The following is a 20,232-nucleotide window of genomic DNA, read 5'->3' as shown; positions in this document are numbered from 1 at the left end:
CCTCCCACCTCTACCCCTCCAAAAAAAATTTTACATCTATATTTACATATTGAGTAGATCATTATAGTTCTTTATATCCCTGGCCCAGTGACTTCAGAAGCTATTATGGATTTAGGCGGGAGCTTAATTAGAAACTGCTCTTTTCGGTATTTCAGGCTACATTTCACGTGAAAGGGAAAAACAGGACTCTAACAAATGAAAGACTTTGATGTAACCCAAAGGAAAGCCCCAGGCTAGTCAGATAAGTGTTTAGTGGAACAGACAGTTAGACAGTGGGAGATCATGGTGATCTCCCATTCCCTGGACAAGTCATTTTATTCCTGTTTATACCCTTGTAACAAAACCACATTCAGTAGTTTGCTTCTGTTTTACAGTGATACCAGTGTGGGCAGTACCAGGTTATTTTCAGCAGGTTTTTTTCCTTATTTCCCTTCTTTGATGAGCAGGGAATACCACAGCCATGGAGATACGCTCAAGCTGCTCTTGGTCCCCTGGCTCTGGCCCCTCTGCACTCCTGCCATGCTATAAAGAGCAAAGCAAACATACAAGGATTTCCCACCCATGGAAAGCTGGAGTGGTCACTGCAGCACCAGCCTCTGACAAAAGGGCCGTGTTGGGGGTGTTCCCAGGAAGAAACAGCACACCAAGCTCCTGTCAAGCCTGCCTGAGAGACAGTCTCATTAACATTATAGTCATTAAAGCTCATTAAAATTTCCCACCTTGAAGCACCAGTGAAATCTGCTAACAGCAAACTGTTCAGCAGTGGGACCAGGCTCCAGGAGACAGAAATACCTCCCTCTTTACCCTGCCCAGTGCACTGCAGGTACCAGGTACATCTGAAGGAAGGGCTTTGCACTGCATCTACAGCCTTTTCAAAAGGAAAATGCAATGATAGCAGCGTAGTAAGTCTGGGGATTCAGCACAGCTTAGTACAAATGGCTGATGGATGAAATCTGTCCTACTTTTCGGTCAGTGGATGTCACCTGCTCACTGCAAGACCTTGCCAGGGAGTAGTTCAGATTTCATCCTGATCATGCATCTAAACTGATCTCTTGAATTACACTTCCCACAGAAACCTGAAGAAGTTGAGTACTCAACTCCTATTGGACTATGGGAGCTCAATGACCTTAAATCACATTGAAAATCTCAGCCTTACATTCAAGTTGTTTTTCTAATCTACCCTTGAATCCTTTTACTAAACACAAAATCAAGTAAGTTGCAGGTCAGACAAAGCCAATTATTAGCAAGCCTAGGGATATCCACTGTAAAAGAAAGGGCAGCTAATGGCCTAAAGGATTGTCACCATCTTGACATTTTAGACCAACTTCTGGCAAAAGAATCTGATTAAACATAATTGTTTAAACTAGAAGTTTGTAAACAGCTGAGCATTTCACCCTTGACAGTGTGTAAAGCAGATGACTCATCCTTTACTGCTGATGACAGAGTGGGAAAGAGACCTGGACCCTTCCAATTTTGATAAAACCCCTGTAGCACAGTAACAGATTCTTACCTCATCTATTTCCTGTGCTGTTGAGCAAAGGAAATCCTCTCCCACCCAATATGTCTCCAGGATCATTTTCATTCATGACCCCCAGGAAAATCTGAATTGTATCTTTTCTACAATTTTTCTGTGTTAGAAACATGTTATACCATTTAATGTCTCATTCCACACCTTCAGTTTTCTCAGTGCCTTGACGGCAACAACCCAACCAACCGACGAACCAAGAAAGCTCTTATCAGTAATTAGCTCTGCTGGAGACCAGCAGATAACTGCCAGATCTGCATATTAAAAAGTGCAGGATTAGGTTGCTCACACCTGTGTACAGCCTTCCCAGCAGCCTGAGCTCCAAAGAAGTGTGCGTCAGTGAACGGAGCCCAGCTGAATTGACTTAGAGGAGAGCGAGTGGGAGATAAGATTAGACACACACATTGTTTAACCTGGCAACAAAGGGGACAATTTGGAAAGCAACTTGCCAAGGTGTCTTCAAAAATTAGTATAAGTACATACAATTATATTGCCAGAGGGGATGTTTTCTATCCCTTCTGCCGGCCTATGCAAAATCACTGTGATGAAATTCTCAGCCCTAGGGAAACAGCTGCTTTCAAGATTTGTTACAAGCTTGAAGCTCAGCTCAGCCTCATCAAAATGTGTGAAGAACTTTCAAAGAAACACGTGCTGACTTAAGGCTATGGCACTGAAACAGCTAAAATTGGCTCTGGCTGGTCTTTGCTTTCAGTGTTAAGCTGATGCCAAACTAAACTATCTAGTGATGGTGAGAGTTGTGCTTAGGCACAAAAATTATTCTCTATACGGACTAGACTTTCTCTTCTGTTCATCAGGATAAGTCCAGAGCAATTGTACTAACTGCAGTGGGTTAACTCAGGATTTCCAACGGCAGAAATGAGATCAGATTCTGGCCATACGGGTTGAACACTGCATATGATCAAACTCCTGGGAGGGACAACTTTCTCTTCCAATCATTAGTGGAAATTGAGTGTGTATATGTGAGACTGACCCTGTTTTTCTCTTTTAGTGACAGTCAAGTACAACTAATCTAATGCTTACAGACAATGCATAAAATGTAGTTTAGTACACATCCTTTGTGCCTTTAGATGCTTACTCACCTGGGCAAATTATGCTTTCCTTCATTATTAAAGTTTCACTTCTCCCTCTCTGGCTTTTAGTAGAATGAAATGGAGCATGTAATGGAACGTCGTGTTCATAGGTTTCATTTTTGGTATCAGCAACCAGGTCTGCACAAAAAGCTTTGAAATCTCAACCACTACAACAGTTTTTGCTAAAGGAAATTGCTGAAGGCAACAAATCCGGAAGTCTAAAGAAGATGCCCTAAATTTACTCATACCAAAATCATTTACATTTGCAAAATAATTACCTGCTTGCAAATAATCAGTTTATTTTTAATAGTAATTATATGGAAGAGATTATGTAAGTTGCAAGAAAATAGCAGCTTTCTCTAATACCCACCTGATCTAAATACATGGTTATACTTTAACTAAAATTGAACAGCCATTAAGGCCAGTTTTTATAGGTATTTAGGTTTCTAATCCCCAGTTAAATTAGTTGGATTTAGATGCCTAAATAGCTTCAAAAAACAGACTTATCATCCAGTAACCAGTTAAACAAGGCAATACTATAAGATAAAGCTGAAAAAGGAAAGTTATTCACCATTTCTTCAGGTAGCTGATGCGTGAAAAATAATAGCACTAATGTGTCTTACAAATAAATGCAACACCCACACCACGATTTTAGAAAAGGCATTAGACCAAATCCTCTCACATATGTAAAGCATGAAAACTATTACAGATAGCTATTTTTGATAACACACTGGACTCAGATAGCCCCTTGTATTTGGAGATCTCAAAGCACTTTTCAAATGTTTGTTACTTATTTCCCTATGCTCCTGGAAATCATTCAAAAGTACTACATTTATTTTATAAATAACTGCAAAGAGACAGCACAAGTAAATGGATAGCCAAAAGTCATAACGGAGAACGAAGGAAGAGCTGAGAGCGCAAGCCAGGACTACACTGCACTTGATAGAATGGAACAAACCCCAAAACATCTACCTCCAAAACATACCCATTCTGAGCAATTTTAAAAACAGCAATTCTTAAATTTGATTATTCCACTCCTGAAACATCTCTGGAAGAGGACAAATCAGCTCTTCATAAGATACATATACTCTGCCCAAGCTTACTCAGCTCCCTAACTGGAAGCTGAGCACTTCTACAAACCTAATCTTGAATGAAGAACTGCACGTTCTACACAAGCAACCAATGGTGTTTAGGAGACATCAGGATCCCACTTTCACTTCATCTCCCTGGCAAAATATTGCTCCATAGGCTGGTGTTGCTAGCCTAATAAGATCCCTGCAGCTAAATATGCTATTGTCTGGAAGCTGTTAGAAAAGACTGTCAAGGGGACCAATACAAGAAGGCTAAAAACTGGCAACCCAAAGGGTGGGGAGGGATAGGAACACAGAGAACATGATTTAAGACAAAGCAAGCCTTGAAATAGTAAAAGCAGCAGCAATAGACAGTACTGCACAGCAATAGCCACTATGGGAGAACTGCAGGGGGAGTGAGAGATGGGGCTCAGCAAGGATGACAGGCTGGAAATCACTGGCTGACTCAGTGTCAAGCGCTGGGGAAAGAGGTTATACACATCACCTCCCGTGCCGTACAGTGTCTTTACATTCACTCTCCTGCACATACATGGAAAGAAGATGGACAAAACCCCCACTCCATGGCTATCAATAGCCACCTATGTTTCACTATTACAATTGTAGTAGAACTTCGATCTGCAAGATTTCTTCCCAAATTCAGAGGTGCTCTGGGTGCACTCAGCAATTCAAAGTATTCCTGCCCATGGTGCCAAAGGGAGATGATCAAATCAGCCAGTCTGCCACTTGAGCCGAGATTCCTTGCTCAGATTTATCTAAGCATTTAAAGGAATATACATTGCAATGGTGCTGCATGCTATGCACCAGCGTGTGAATTTGTTACACATTTGCTATGTGCTGATATTTCCCCAGCTTCCATTGCATGTCTGTATATCTCTTCCCTCCTGTAAATTAATCCTTGGTCTGGTAAGTAGTGAGCATGATTAGCTACCTAATAGGGAACAAAAAAAGAATTGGAAAAGTACTCTGTTTCAGTGAATGAGCCACCAAAGTCTGAAACTTATCTTGCCTAAGTCAATTCTTTTAGCCAGCAGCCCAATGCACAAAGTCCTTACCTGCTAAGCTTGAGGCAAAGAGGGTTACACGCTCGCCTCAATGAAGTCCTAGAAAGTAATGTAAAACGGTCCAGAGGGGGGATAAAAGAAAAACAGTCTTCAATCAGCAGGCCCGCACAAACTCTGTTACACAGGGCATCTAGAAGCATATCTAAAGCTTTTCGCAGCCACTAATATTTTATGACATTCATTTTTAAATGTTGTGATTAGATTAAATTAAATTAACACAAATGCTTCATAAAGAGTCTGTGCTCTGTCCTAGTGTGTGTGTGTACTATTAACAATCATAATGATAATGCTTAGATAGTACAAAGATACCAAAGCACTTTTCAAGCATTTAGTATTAGTGCTCTTCATCTGTCAAGGTAATTCAGAGGCACTGCGCATCTTTTGTAAGCGTCTATGCTGAGACAGACCAAACAGACGACATGCTGAAGGCCATGGCAGCCCACCAATGTCACAGCTGAATGCACAAGCCAGAGACCACACTACAGCCACCGTATTTCATCACGGCATCTCAAAACCCTTCCAATGGACTATCCACTTGCTATCGAACCTTATTAAGGCACAGCAAATGAAACGAGTATCCGAAGAGTCACACACTGTATGCAGAGCAGAGCCCCCATTAGAATCTGCAGTTCCTAAAATCCAAAGCCAGGGTTTAACCACTAGAGTACACTTCCCTTCTTCATTGCCTATGGCAAAGAAAGGACTAGACATAATTACTAGTCCTAGGCTTACTAGATCCTTTTAACCTCTTAACTTACCTAATATTCACTGGCTCTCTTTTCCTTCACATATGTATGTCCTAGATAAGCCCCTAGGTCTTCCAATTGCCTCTGAGAATGCTGAGTCCTCCAAGTATCCTGTATCTAATATTCAGGATAATTAAAGTTGTTTCAGTTCTGACCAGCAGCTTCTCTAATAACTCCTGGTTACCAGTCAAATCTTCAGCTGCTATTCATCAATATAGCACCAGTACTACCAGGGGGATCTAAGCATATTTAAATCAGCTGAAAGTATCTTGCCACACATGTTTCTATTTTAATAAAAACAACCCCTTCTGAAGCTGGTATAATATCTGGACGCTCCTGCAAATGATAAACAAAAGCAAAGTCATTTTGTGGCTATGTCCCCCCAAAAAATCCTAAACTGGGCTGAGAATATAGCAATTTATATGGTATATTGTAACTTTTTACTGTGTGGTAATAAAGCAACACAGAGAGTTTGTGTCCTCATCTCAAGGATGGCTCACAGCACGCATGAAGTGCTATAAATACCATGTCTTCTAAAAGAAAGTGGCAGACGGCTACTGGCAATGAAGAGCACAGAGTTTTAAAAGGTAAAGGGAACATTTTAAGAGAAAGAATCAAAACTCATAACTATTAATGCGAGTTCCTGTTTTGGAGACAGGTGCTATTGGATTAGCTGAGCCCATTTAGCTTTCATTTATATCAGTGCAACAGCACGTGCTTCAGTGGCACTGCTGCTGACCTCCAGCTTTCACACTACAGAGCCAATACTCAGGCACAGGCTAGGCACTTGAAAGATCTTCATCACCAGAGTTTCTCAGCATCCTCACCTGGAGATGCACAGGCACGGTGCTGGGGTAAGCCCAGGTTCTTTCAAATGGATGGTACTAGACTAACAATGTGATAGCACGAAAATGCCTGCGCAAAGCCATAGTTTCACATATAATCTAAGTGAACATACAGTTGCAAGAAGCACTCCTGGTTTCCACTTGCTTTCAGCTACCAATTCGCAGTCCTGTGTCACCTCTGTCCCTGTGCTGGCACAAGCACCATGAGCACCTGAAATGGGCTCAGTCAGGGAGGGGGGAGCTGAACAGGCAGACAACTCACCAAAAGGAAAAAATAAATTGATTCATTTTCACTCAGCTGCACTCACAGCTAGCAGAAAGGAGGGGATGGAAGTGCCACATCAGTTAGCTTTAAGCAGCCACAGAATCGCACCTGTGTAATTGTTTAAAACATTTGGGACATTCATCAGCCCCTTTGGGGATAAGCAAGTGATTAGATCAGCTCAGCCAGCTCATGCAAATCCTCAGGCTCTGAGACTGAACAACCTTTTCCAGAATCCCAAAGCTACTTTCTTCAAAGCAACCTCTTCTCCAAATGCAGCAAACAATCCAAAAAATATCAAAAATAAAATTTTCAATAATCTAGCTGTGAAAAAAACAGGTCTGCAAGCCAGATCGTTCTGCTAGCTACCTACCTCTCATCATAAACAATTCAGATAGCGGAAGTGAAGCCACAGGCCCTGCCCCAGTATTCGGAAGAATTCCTCACTCAGATCCTCTTTGGCATCACTGTGAGGATATTCTTCAGACTTTGTCTCACTTTTTAATCAACAAAGACACATTCCTCCCCATAATGGAATAGAAATACCAACAGAAAAAAGATTCTCGTCACCGGCTCTATTAGAACATACATTCTTTCCCAGCAAGCGCAAAGAGCCAGATCTTTGCTATCTTCTGTACAATTTGGAGGAAAGCTCAACCTAGTAATTATTTGGACTTTTCTGTTACAGATTGAGTTTTTTATCCTATATGCCTATAGCCTTTCATAAAGAAACTGTAGTCAACAGTGACTGTCCCACTCACACTGGGATTTTCAGTATGGATGATTATAAAAACGCAAACAACAACACAAAAACCTTATTATTTCTCAAGATTCACATCAGAATAATGATTTGGCAGAAAATTTACAGAGGTAAACGCAGTAACTTCAACAGCTCTTGGTGAGCTTCAGAGGACTCCTGGAAGATGTGGGGCTGTTGCATCACTTCTGCAGTCAGAACTCAGCTTTGCCACTCCTGCTTTTCCTGCCAGGAAGATGTAAAAATTGTTCCTGCTCCCTCTAAAACCACCATTAGTGGCACACAGACTGAACTCAACAGTTAAGCTTAAAACTTTTACTTTTGATACTGCATTTTCCTGAGTTTGTCCCATCTCCTCTGACTACTAAGCAGATCAGAAAAAGGATTTTCTTTCCCACAGTTGCTTCATCCTAACGTGAAAAGTTCAGAAAGATACTGACGTCAGGAATACTGAGACTGAACTGAAATGACAGGACATGATTTCAACATTTGCTATCAAAATGAAATGTTTAGACATTGCAGAAAATATAAACCTCCGTTTGTTGACTTAAATCAAATGTTTGTTTCAAGATGGATCAAAATTAGTCATGATGGAATAAGGCAGTTCAACTGGTGAGAGAAACCACATTACACTGTGCAAAACCATAGCAGATTAAACCTGATCTTTATCCAACCCCCGGGCTGGAGATTTATTTTCCCATTATAAAAATTCTGCCCTACACAACCATATCCCCTGCAAATGTGCAATCTAGCCAAAATCCCACTTGCTGATGAGGAAGCATTTGCTTTGAAATCTTTCAACAAACTCTGTTGATCACATCTGCTTTTCCCCTTCTATCCAGGTGTCCTGAACTGCAGGTGATCAAACCCTGTGCGACAGCCTCGCCTAAGCACTGCTGATTTCTCACTGGGTGAGCTGTTAGACTGGATCAAGCCTTAATATATATCTTAAATAACGCTTAGCTTGGCTTAAATTCAAGAAATCCCTGGAAATCCGGGATTCTTCTTCTTCTTTTGTTTTTAAGTTTCTGTGCATCTTTACAGTGCCTCCACTTTTTGGGCCCATGCCTTGATCCGCAGCCATGAAAGCAGGAACTGAAAGCTCGGGTAATGGCACGCGTCCTGGAATGAGCTGTAAAAAGGGTATTGAATGGGCTGCCACCAGCAGGAGGGCTGTGAGAAGTGGCAGCACTGGAACGGCCAGCACTAAACTAAGGAACTGATAAAATCCTGGACCCAGTTATCTTTTCCCTTTGATTTTATACCCTGTCACTCCACTGACTTTAAAAGAACTCAACTTTCCCCTGAAGTGCTCCAGTGTAAGCAGGAGGAGAAACAGCTGCTGAAAGTTTAATGTTTTAAAACACTGTGTGCTTCAGGCTATTTTAGATGCTCTGATACCTCAGTTTTTGTAAAGTCTGTCACTTGGCTAGAAAGAGGTTATTTTGCCACAGATAAAACTAACTTTTACTGAAAGATTTATTAGCGCACAGTAATCGCCAAGTGCACTGCTATCCCCTCCGATGCGGGCTGGCGTGGAGGGAGCCAAGCCACCAGCCAGCCCTCACCGACCAGCACCGGCTCCCCACGGCGGCTCTGCGGCCACAGCACGCCGGCCTTGTCGCTCCCCAGCCGCCTCGATACCCCGCGCAGGGACCAAGTGCCACCTAGCTCCTCCCGCAAAGCCCGAGAGCTCAGACCCCGCAGGGGACAGGCGCAAACGCTAGGACGTCCGTCCCACGGCCAGGGGCTGCTTCTAGGAACGGGGTGGGAGGGACGGGCCACTCCACGATATCCTGCGTCACTTCCCCACCTGGGACACGTCCTCGCAGCTCTGGGGAAGTCCTACTACATCGGCAGGAACTTTTCCTCGTCCTTCTGCCTCCAGGAGTTTGCTTCTAATACAGATAGACATTACTGTGTCTGTCCTCCCTTTTACACCCTTCTCCGACATCCAAGAAAAAGTACAAGCTGCTCTAGAAGCAAATAAGCCACAGGAATCACATTAGAAAAGCATGTAATTTTGGATAACACTCAGATTTTGAATGTAGTCCTCTACAAAATACACCATGTAGTATAAATAAGGGCCAGAGAAACTGTATCCTGTTCCCAGTGCTGGCACCGTTCTCTGTGTGACTCCTGGCAAGGGGCTTCTGAGCAGAGTGGAGAATATATTGGAATTTTGGGGTAATTGGTAGAACAAAATCAGTCAAAAAATGTTTTCATTTTGGGGCAACTGGAAATGGAGATTTTCAATTATCTCATCAAACAAAAAAGCCAAAAATCCAGAGCATTGGAAAGTGTTGCCTTGGAGTTTTTTTAGGTTTTACTAAGCCTTGAAAAATGCCTTTTTGAAATGGAAATGTCTTTTTAAAATGAAAGATTAAAACATGGTGATTTTTCCTTTCTCCTCTCCTAGTTCATGATTTAAATTATCTTGTAAATTTGACCCATATTAACAATTCACCAAAACCAATCTGCCCTGTTCTACAAATGAACTGTATTTTCAGAACGGCCTGTGACCAATCTCTCTTTCCCCTGAGGTCAGTCAGTGTTTTACCATCCTCTTCAAAGGTCAGAATTTCATTAAGAGCACTTTGAAATTTCTCACCTTAATTTCCCTGTGTCTCAGATTGCTCATTTGTGAAATAGAGTTTACCACATTCCTCCACATTTTGGCATGGTTACTGTGTTATTCTGTGCCCAATCGTTTCAGACAATCATTTATCATTAACAATATTGTTTTAATGGACTAAATTCTGTCATGACTTATTCAACCAAGTTCAAGTAGATGCAGCTTGGCAGGATATGAGTCAATGCAAAATTTGGTACAGCTCTTTAAAGTTCTTTGAAGTCCCAGATGAAAGAAGTGAGTAATAAACGCAGCCCTGAAACTCTGGGTAGAATGAGGCATCCTCTTTCTGCAAGGAAAATGAGCTTAAACTCATCACTAATCAACACAAAAAATAGAGATAAGAGATTAGCCAGGAAGATGTAATCAATCTGATACTGTGTGACAGATGCATTAAAAACCAACGACATTAAAGAGGATGGCACAAGGAAATGTAATCTTAATCTTTATATTTCAACAGACATTTTAAGCAGACGTTTTCTTTCAGTTTATATTCACTACTCTACTGTCCAGAGAACGGAAACTCTAATTACCGCTGCATGCTGAAGGCTGGCTGCTAATTATATATCTTTACCTTCATTAGATAAGATTTCTGTGAATAATGCTAGGTCTGAAATAGAGCAGGTAAACTGAGAAATCAGAGATGCATTTTCAATTAAACGCTTACTTTAAATTGGCGGTTCACATTAATGCTGGTGAGACCTGGCTTTCTGTGCAGAGGAAGTGAATTCTGCTGGGATGTTTGTAAAAGCCCAGAACATCTTGATCTCCGACTGGTGATTTGCTGTTTTGACACAGGTCCTATCATTCGCATTGTTGTGCAAAAGTATATATGTGAACAACGTTAAGCATGCAGAACGTTATAGGTATATTCATATACTTACAATTAATGACAGGTACATATTTAAGCAGGACTAGCACTATTACCTCTTTGCTGGGACTACAGCTGAGCAAATTACATACCAAAAACAGTTGCAGGTTCACGTCAGCTAAAAGCCTTACACAAATGAATGAATACGCCCAATGAATATGCTAAATCATTTTGATAAACTAAAACTTTGGAAAACGAAGCTGTTTTTGTGAAACATCTTCCAAATGATGTATTTTACGCTCAAATTATTTCTTGCAGTTCTCCAAAAAACTGAAAAGTTAATTAATTAATATGCGTGAAGATTTAGTCCATTAACTGCTACAACACAAGGCAATGAACCCAAATAATTTCTTTCTGCTTTTAAACTGAGATTCAGTCCATCAGTTTGCTATATTTGGCAGATACGCTAGATTCAAAAGGGCTTCACAGAAGCAAAAGAATGGCTAGATTAAGACAGCTAGGAAGGCACAGCTAATCAGAAAATACTAGCATGGAGGCTATTCAGAGAAAGAGAAACCCTCAGCAGATTTTAAAAAGGAAACATGAACAATGCTGGACTTTTAAATTGCTTGGGCTCATCTTGAGTATAAGGAATTATCACAAAGAAATTACAGAAAACGGGTCCAGTGGATGTAAACATTGCAATTTTTGATGAAAAAAAGTCTACTTAGAGATGGCTCAAGAAAGATCATCTATGCATCAACTACTCTCCTCCAAGCTGTCACTACCTCTGGGACATAAAGTTAGTTAACTTGTAGGTAAGCCTTAAACTCCCAGCAGTTTTACCATCTGACAGTAGCAACCAAGTACCTGCACTTGCCTTCCAAGAATATGTCACAGAGTACTAAGCAAGCCCTCCAGGTGCTAGTTTGCAACACTGGCACAAGAACCAAATTCAGCCCAGTGCCTCTAAAGGAGATAAAATGTCGACTAGGAAGGACCTATTTCAGCTAATGGGGCCTAGGGAGGGTTGCTTTGGAGCTAAACACTACCCTCAGCTGTTTGAATCCAAATTAAATTGAACTAACATAGCAGGGAGAAAGCTTAGCATTCCAGTCAGCTTTAGGCTAACGAAAATTTTGCAAAGGCCAAGTCCTCAATATGGTGCAGTTCACAAAAGTTAATGGGATAGCTGTGATTAGCAGCTGAAGGGGTGGCCTGTAGTGTTTATAATCATTTTGTGACATTCTGGTTATGTTAAAAAAATCAATTTTAACTTTTATTTGTAACTATGTCTCTCATTTCTTCTTGCAAAGCGACAGCCACCAATAAATTTGTGAGAACATAAAAGCTGCTGTAGACAAGTCAACATTTTTCTCATCATGCTGGAATACTTTCTACCGTATCTCCCATGACTGCCACTGCTGACCATGTCTTCCACTACCATTAACATGTGCTAACCATTAACCAAGCTCAGTAGAAATACACAGCTTTTAGTGGTAATACTGATAAAAGTTAAAACAGCCTTCAAGAAAAACCAAATGTTCTTGAGGGTCTGGCCTGACCCTAAGATTCAGCAATAAAATGGTGGTTTCAAGCCATTCCTGCAAGCTCTCTCCTCAGGACTGGCTAGGAAAGTACACACTGTGGGTCAAAGCAGCAGTGTATTATAACCTGCTATTTATCTTTTGAAGAAGCTTAGGCTATCCAGCTGTTGTACAGAGTAAGTCTTCCACTGGACATGTGTCTTATCCAGTAGTTCCCTGTGATTGGTGGGCAACATGTTTCCTGTGAGACCCTCTAGTAGCAGTCGTGGCCAAAGAAAATTCCAAATTTAAAGCTAATGTTGTTCACAATACCCTCCTGCGTCAGTAGTAGGAACAGACCTGAATGTTGAGTTACACAGTTTCTGTTCCAATGCAGCAAATCAACAGTCAGTGGATTATTTCCTTCTCAAGAACATCAGCTGACAATCCTCCTGACCCCACACACCCCTTTTAGCTGGAAAGCAAAAGGGCAAGGGTGAACTCAAAGTATTTCAAAGGTGGGAAGTGACAGACAGTTCCAACTATGTGACATGCAAGATGGAAAAGGTGGGATTTTCTGTTTTTTTTATTGCTCCACTGAACCAATCTACACAAAACAATGATAATAAACCTTTGTCTTTCAGCAGCAGAACAGTCAGGAAGGGACTAAACTAACCATCAAAGGAGAAAGAACTTGTCATGTTAGAGAATGCCACCATTTTGCAGGGCCACTACCTTTCGTCAATGAAGCACTATGATCCTACCTTAATGACATCTTCATCTGATGATCTGCACTCCACAGACTCCAGAAGATCAGTCACAGTCCCATCATCTTCCACGGAGATCACTTTGACAGGGACAGCCACAGTTTTCCCAGTGAGAATAGCTGTATTCAGGATCTCTGCTTCCTAAGAGACCAAAAAAGCCCCTCTGGTTAATATATTTTGCTCTTACTTCATTAATATTGCCTAGATTCAACTTTACATTAATTTCTAACGGCTATTCCAAGAACTACTAGTACACTACGCCGAACAGACAAATCTGCTCCATTTGTTTGTGGAACCAAACTCCCAGTCCTGATCAGTGCTGTTAAAACATTTGTCTAACTGCTATTTCATAAATACTAATCAAGTGCCAGAGCAGACTAATGCCCAAGGAATGATCTTGCATCGCATTAACAAGATGTACCTTGCATTTAGCAATAGTGAAGTCTCCATCCTGAGCTCACTAATGACTGTGTTGATCATATGAAAACACGGTCTTAGATCTTGTTATTTTACCCACAAAACCTTCCTCTGAAAGATTTTCCACAGCTACTGAAGTGCTGTGACACCACTGGACAAACACTGTCCACATTTATAGTACAGAAGTTCTGTATAATGGTTAGGACACAAGTCTGAATTGAGGAAATTCAGAAATTCAGAGCTTTTACAAGTTCCTGCAGTGAAGGTGTCTTCTGCAATACATACCTTCTAACTTTCCAGCCTCTAGACAGTCTGCACAGGGATACTAGCCACTGTGAAAGTCACCTGGCAGTACCTTCAGCCATCTGGCATGTAGGGTTTGCTCTAGAGCATGCCCTCTGACTGCCCAGTCAGTTGGAGGTTCAGGCTGGCCATGTGTATAGAAGCAACTCTAGTCTTAGAGGCAGGCTTTAGGCTGGTATTCAGTCAGTCTCCCCATTCCCCACCTGTAAAATGGGCTAGTGGCACTGTACCTCCTTCCCAATAAAACTTGGTTTCCACTGCTCTGCCCCCTGAGAAATTTATTGAGTACCACCACTCTGGTCCCACCTAAGTGACTACATGCCCCACAGCACTGTAGGGAATCAGACTCTTGGGAGTCAGGTTTTCTAGGACTTATCCTGGCTCTTGTTGTTCATGGTGGGCTAGTCGCTTGCCTGGGACTACTTCTTTACCACGAATGAGGCTCTCACAGAACCATCATCCCACAGAAAGCACAATGCTGAAAAAGCCTGGGCTCCTTAAATGAAACGAGCTGTGCAGCAACACGTTACTGGTACGTCATTATCGTGATGGTTATTGCAAAATGCATTCCAGCTCTTTGATTTATCACTTCTACATTTAAAATAGTGAGATATGATTATACAAAGAACACAGGCCTAGCCAGCGCTCTCAGCCACCTGGGTGTCACATCGGCCTCGCACATCACCGATTTATGCCAAGATGCAGAGAGAGCACGATTTGGTGCCTGCATTCTTCCATTCCTAATTACAAGACACTGCTCATTCCTGGAAAGGTTTCTGAGCTTTTCAGAACCATGTCTGCAAATCACAGACTATCCCGTAGAACAAGAGACTCTTGATTTCGGCTGGCTCTTGTGAAATGAAGGCTTCCCAAGCCCCCCAAGTGCTAACTTCTCATTATCTAAATAGCTCACGCTATGAGCTCTGAGACTGACCTGATTTCGCTTGCGGAAGACAACAAAGTAAGAGATTGAAACCAAGCCACCAGAAGATGATGACTCCCCCTACTGCCTCTTGGGCTAAAGGGTAGACGCTGAGATTTCTCTCATCTAAAGGATACGGATCAAAAAGACCTCTTCCTATTACTTAAAGGAGCAGAGACACTTTATTCGGGCTCAAAGCAATATTTAAAGAAAGAAGGGAAGAAAGAAAACCCCCTAGTCTTTTGATAGCTGCTTTGCTAAAGTTCTCTCATCGTCACCATGATCTTTAGGGGAGAGTGAAATAGGATTTCACAAAAAGAGAACTTAAGAAGAAAATCCCCTCCCTCTCTCAGCACAAAAGCTCTTCATATATTCTGAAATTATAATTCATACAAAGGTGAGAATATCTGCCTATACTGTAAGGCCCATCTGTCTTGAGCACACATTTGTTCTCAGAAGAAAAAATATTATTTTGGCAAGTGGGATCTCGGAAAGATTTGCAATTAAGTCTCCAGATTCTTTTATTTATTTCCTATCTGGGCTTTGCAACAGATTTACTGCATGCAGGTTATTCAGATACTTTTGCTGTTCTCCTACAGGCTCCAGTGAGCTGCCAATGAGGGCAGCATGACGGAACAAGTGCTATTAAGCATCCACGATAATTACAGAATCCAGGCATTAGGTCCTGATCTTGCAAACACTTGGGCATGTATCACATTTCATTGGGACTATTCAAGGCCAGAACACACGCCTGGCTGCTTGCTCCTAGCGCCAAGCTGGAAAGACCTGTTCCCCCAAGCAGGAATGGCTTGCTTCCTTCAGTTGGTACATTATAATATGACCTTTGCAATTACTCTACAAAGCAAAAGGAGGTTTAATAACAAAGCCTTTGAAACAGTGTGATTAATGAGGTCTGCTTACCAAAGGCAAGTGTAATTTCCCCTGGCAAGAACTAGCAACCGAGAATGATTCTCAAAAGCTTCACAAATTTCTTCTGAGTTTCTGAATTTTCCAAGTCCTGGCTGTGGATATTCTGAATACAGACTGCATCCTAATGTACCCGATACCTGCCATTTTCTGGAAATGGATGCAATAAGAGCCTAATTAGCACATCAGCTGTACACTGTCACCTTGCAAAAGCAGGTGCATAGAGCAGCTGATACAAGCAAATTTCTGCACATACTAAGTCTCAGGTGACTGCAGAGCTCGGTAGCATAGGTCCTGCCCAGAGCCTTCTGCCTGCAGCTACAGTCCAACAGATATGGATCTGTACTTAACCCAATCGTGTGAATAATTTAAATGACTTTAATAGGAGTACTTAAATAAAAAGAGATAAGCATATTCATACCTGGTTCTAAGATAGGAAGCAAAATCGTAATTTGTCTTTATCCAAAATAAAAGTCCAAAATTCAAAGGCTTTATAGCTTTTGCCTGTATCTATGTCTAGATCTATGTTCAAAACCAGTGTGTTTCCAGAACAGGGCATAGTCCATGCCAGCACAATGCACAATACTGCAAATTCTTAGGCAGTTATAAAAATCTCCAAAACAAACTTTGTCCCCCTCTCTCCAAAAGAAATCAAAGAAAAGAAAAAAAAAAGGTAATGCCTAGAGTTCCTACAAATGTCTGGCCAGGTGCTCTGCTTTTTTACCAGTAACCACCAAAGCACTTGTCCAGTCTCAGGAAAGCAAATCCACCCAATACTTCTCTAAAGCAATGGAAGTGCAAAGCAAGCTGGCAACAGTCCGAGCCTGTGCTAGTCTCTGCTAGAATAACTGGCCTGTACGCTCTTTTTGCAGAGTTGTCAGGACCTCCACCTGTTTGCACTTGGAGGATGATTTCTTTAGGTACCTGATCTGCACCTCTCCTTTGAAGGTAGAGGCATACTAACCATTTACACCAATTTAAGCAGCAGGGACAGAATAAAATGTTTCTTCAGTCATGTGTTTAATAGCTAGAGAGGGCTTAATGTTCCCATGGTGAAAGTGTATTAAAATTATTTCATTCTGAGGAAACAAACATGATACTTATTTAGTTATAAATACTTATTTAGTTATACAGAGATTTATAGTTCAGAGTCTCAGCACATAAAAGCTATAAATCTAAATAGTTACTAAGTTAAAAGTGTTACTTTTTGCTGCTTAAGTGATACAGGAATCTTGTGAAGAAATAATATATTCTTTATCCGTAACTAACATAGATTATAGCAGACATGATGTAAGGGTCTTGCAGCACGGGAATACTTACAGATTTTGCAAAGCTACAGCCAAGTATTCTGACTACTAAAAGTTGATTCCCAGAGCAGCCATAAAAAAGATGCTGATCTTTCTCTAACCATTAGGTAGGACAACTCTATAATTCACATACACCAAACCCCACTAATAATCAAATAAAATAATAATAGCAATCAGAGGAAAACGTTTCTCTTCATGTAACAGAAATGGAAGACCAGGTAATCTTTATTCTGAAATTGTTACCATGTTTAAAAAAAAGGTAATACTTTTAAAGAACATTCTGGAGTGAGTATTCTTTGCCTGCTGAAGAGATTCATATTAAATAACTGAACATATTAAGCCCTCCAGCAGAAACATATTCAGAAGATGTACGCGGTAAGCATCTATTTAAGTAGAAATGCAGAAGTGAACACCTATTAGTTTTTCAATTTTAATTGGTAGCATCCCTGCAATTTAATTTCCCTTCGGATTTCTTTTGCCTTATAATTCCTGGGGTGAAAGAAAGGACTTTAACAATATCCTTATAAATCTTAAGAACTTTTTTTCTTCCCTTAGTTTTCTCCCTGTACCACAGTGTTTCCTAATGTTTGTCTTACTAATGACTTTTAAAATAAATAAATACATGACTAACTCATGCTTAGCTTTGAGGCTTTGCACCAGATTTGTAACAGAGGCACTTTGTTTAATATTAAAATACAAAGAAAAGTTTAGTAGCAACTGTCAGCATTCTTCTCCAGAAACACTTCAGCGAGATTCAAGATGCTATTTTTATGCCAAATCCCTGCTAGCCCTTACAAACCGCACAACACTCGAGCAGCAGTGACCAAGGCTCTAGTTTATTTTCACAGAAGACCCGCAGATATGTTTCCCCAAAATAACTTGAGCGGATCTGCAGCTCATAGCCTTCAGCATGGAGGGGAAACACAAAAGCTCTGAAAGGGCTGCCTTAAAAATGTAGATTTTGATCCCTGGTATCAGTGGAGTTTCTCCATATTTATAGACTTTAATCGTGATGAGACTCCTTCAATCTTTATGCTCAAACGACATAATTAGATTTCTAAAATAACCATGTAGATTTATTTTTTGTTCCCCAAAAGAAATTAATGGGAATGATGTACCCAGCTAAATACGTTGAAGTTCCACAACCTGCCATGGCCCTTGTCCTGCTACAACGCACAAGGAAGCAGGCATGAAGCAGCTGCCACAGCATCACAGCACAGGCTCCACGAGCCCAGCAGAGCCCATTACACTCGTTGAATTTTTTTTTTGCAGGCTAAATACCTAACTTCTAAAACAAGCATGTTCCCTTTTGTTTTCAATAGGTACCTTGGCCTTTGGGTTTAACATCTACAGACTGCAACAGTGAAGCAAATAAAACGATCACCGAAATCTCCATTAGTGCAGGGCATGCCACCAAATGACAACAAAGAGCTGCCTGACAACCTGCCCCAGGTGGCACTTGCTAATATCCTTCATTCCCCTCACTGGTTTTCTGTTCATCAGCCTCTCGAGCATTAATGCCAGGTACCACCCCGAAGCTCGGTGCTATTTATTCAAACCAGGCCCAGCTTTCCCTCCTCATCAGCTCACAGCCATCTTCTGCGTATCGCAGAAACCATGCTCCAGTCATGCATAACTAATTTCAAATCTTATTTAGCATCGAGTCTCAGAATTAAGAAGCTAAGTGACAGCTGTTTAATTAACTCCTTAAGCTGATTAGAAAGCATTACAGAAATCCCCCCAAGGAAGAGTTTATAACTGTCAAGAGAGCCTAAGGCCATGTTAATGCTTCTGTTTAAATTTAGTAAGCTTCTAAACCAATAAAGTATAAATGCTTGACATCCTCACGGATGTGGTCAAATTCAGCTTTTTTCCTCACGTTACCACTGCAAGGAGAGGAACAAAAACAACAACATGGAAGGGATTGGAGAAGTGGGAGAGCAGCAGCTGAAGAGCAAAGCGAAGGGCTGCAGCTCTGCGAAGGAGCCGCCGCGAGCTCCCAGCATCTCGCCCTCCAACACGTGCGATTAGCACCAGCTGCCCGAGGAAAGCTGAGCTTGCACCGGAACCGCAGCCTCATCGCCTAGTTTCCAGTCACAAGTACAGAGGTTTGCTCCTTGGTTCTTAAAACTTAAATCCACCTTTAATGATAAGATTATGGCAGCTGATGTACAAGTTTTACAAGCAGCTGGTGGGACTAGATAGATGGTGGCATTGAGGAGCTGAAGTGCTCCAAAGCAAATTTCCTGGTTGTAGCACGTGATTGTCAGCTCTGAGCTTGCAAACAGTTCATGTCCAGTCCTAAAATATCAAAATACACAGTCTAAAAGCTTGAATTAAATAAAATAGAAGATTGATTTCTTTATTTGCACTATGGTTTCTGAGCCTTTGTGATGCACTAAAAAAATAAATGAAAAATTAGCTGAAATTCTCCTGTGTTCAAAGCAATAAAGGAACCAGTGTCAGAAAGAATACAAAACAGTTTGTGAGGCCTGTAGTTTAAATGGGAGAGTTGACAATACTGCAAAGTGTTTCTGGAGAAGAATGCTGACAGTTGCTACTAAACTTTTCTTTATATTTTAATATTAAACAAAGTGTCTCTGTTACAAAGGGAGGGTGATTAACCTGGAATGCAAAATGTGAAAAAACTACCAGGAACTTCAAAAATCACTGTTGGTTTAATGTGTGCACCTTTCATTGGGAAGAGTAAAATCTGAAGTTACTGGGAATGGGAGATGGAAAGGGGACAATAAAAGCAAATTAAGCTTGTTTAAATTAAGAACTTGCTGTATAATCAGTTCCATTGTTTCCTTGGGTATAGGCAAGATAGCCTCAGAATCAGATGTGCTTAATATCAGACATAGGGTTAAAAGGAAGCATAAAGTGAGAGCTAAATGTGTTTCTCTGGATGCCTCTACCTGCTGACTCGCAGTCTTCCACACAGCTGCTATAGAGAGAAAAATGGATTTTTTTAAATAGCAAAATGTGATTGCAAAACCATTGGTAAAAAATAAATGGGTGGCAGAATCAATGTCTGAGCAGATTTTTCATTCTTTCTTTTTTAGATGCCATGAAAAGTTCAGACTGCCAGGCAAAGCGGGGGTGTCTCCCCACCAGCCACGCTCTCACACTGCCTCCGCCGGGGCTGAATCAGTGCTTCAGGACTGAGCAAGATTAAGAAACACATGTGGCTGAAAATCAATCTTTTTTCTTGATTTGGGGTTGCTTTTCAACCACACGCA

The 20,232-nt window shown here is 41.2% G+C and overlaps 1 protein-coding gene across 1 annotated transcript in view; it reads right to left on the bottom strand.

Moving 5' to 3' along the window:
* Window positions 1–20,232, bottom strand: part of TMEM132D (transmembrane protein 132D) — a 274,910-nt gene that overhangs the window by 30,888 nt on the left and 223,790 nt on the right. The window contains exon 5 of the mRNA XM_067306882.1: window positions 13,112–13,255. Within this exon, the coding sequence (XP_067162983.1) occupies window positions 13,112–13,255 (144 nt within the window). The remainder of the gene's footprint in view (window positions 1–13,111; window positions 13,256–20,232) is intronic.

Source organism: Apteryx mantelli, chromosome 17, assembly GCF_036417845.1.
Source record: "Apteryx mantelli isolate bAptMan1 chromosome 17, bAptMan1.hap1, whole genome shotgun sequence".
NCBI lineage: Eukaryota > Metazoa > Chordata > Aves > Apterygiformes > Apterygidae > Apteryx > Apteryx mantelli.
This window is presented reverse-complemented; position numbering and strand designations above follow the sequence as displayed.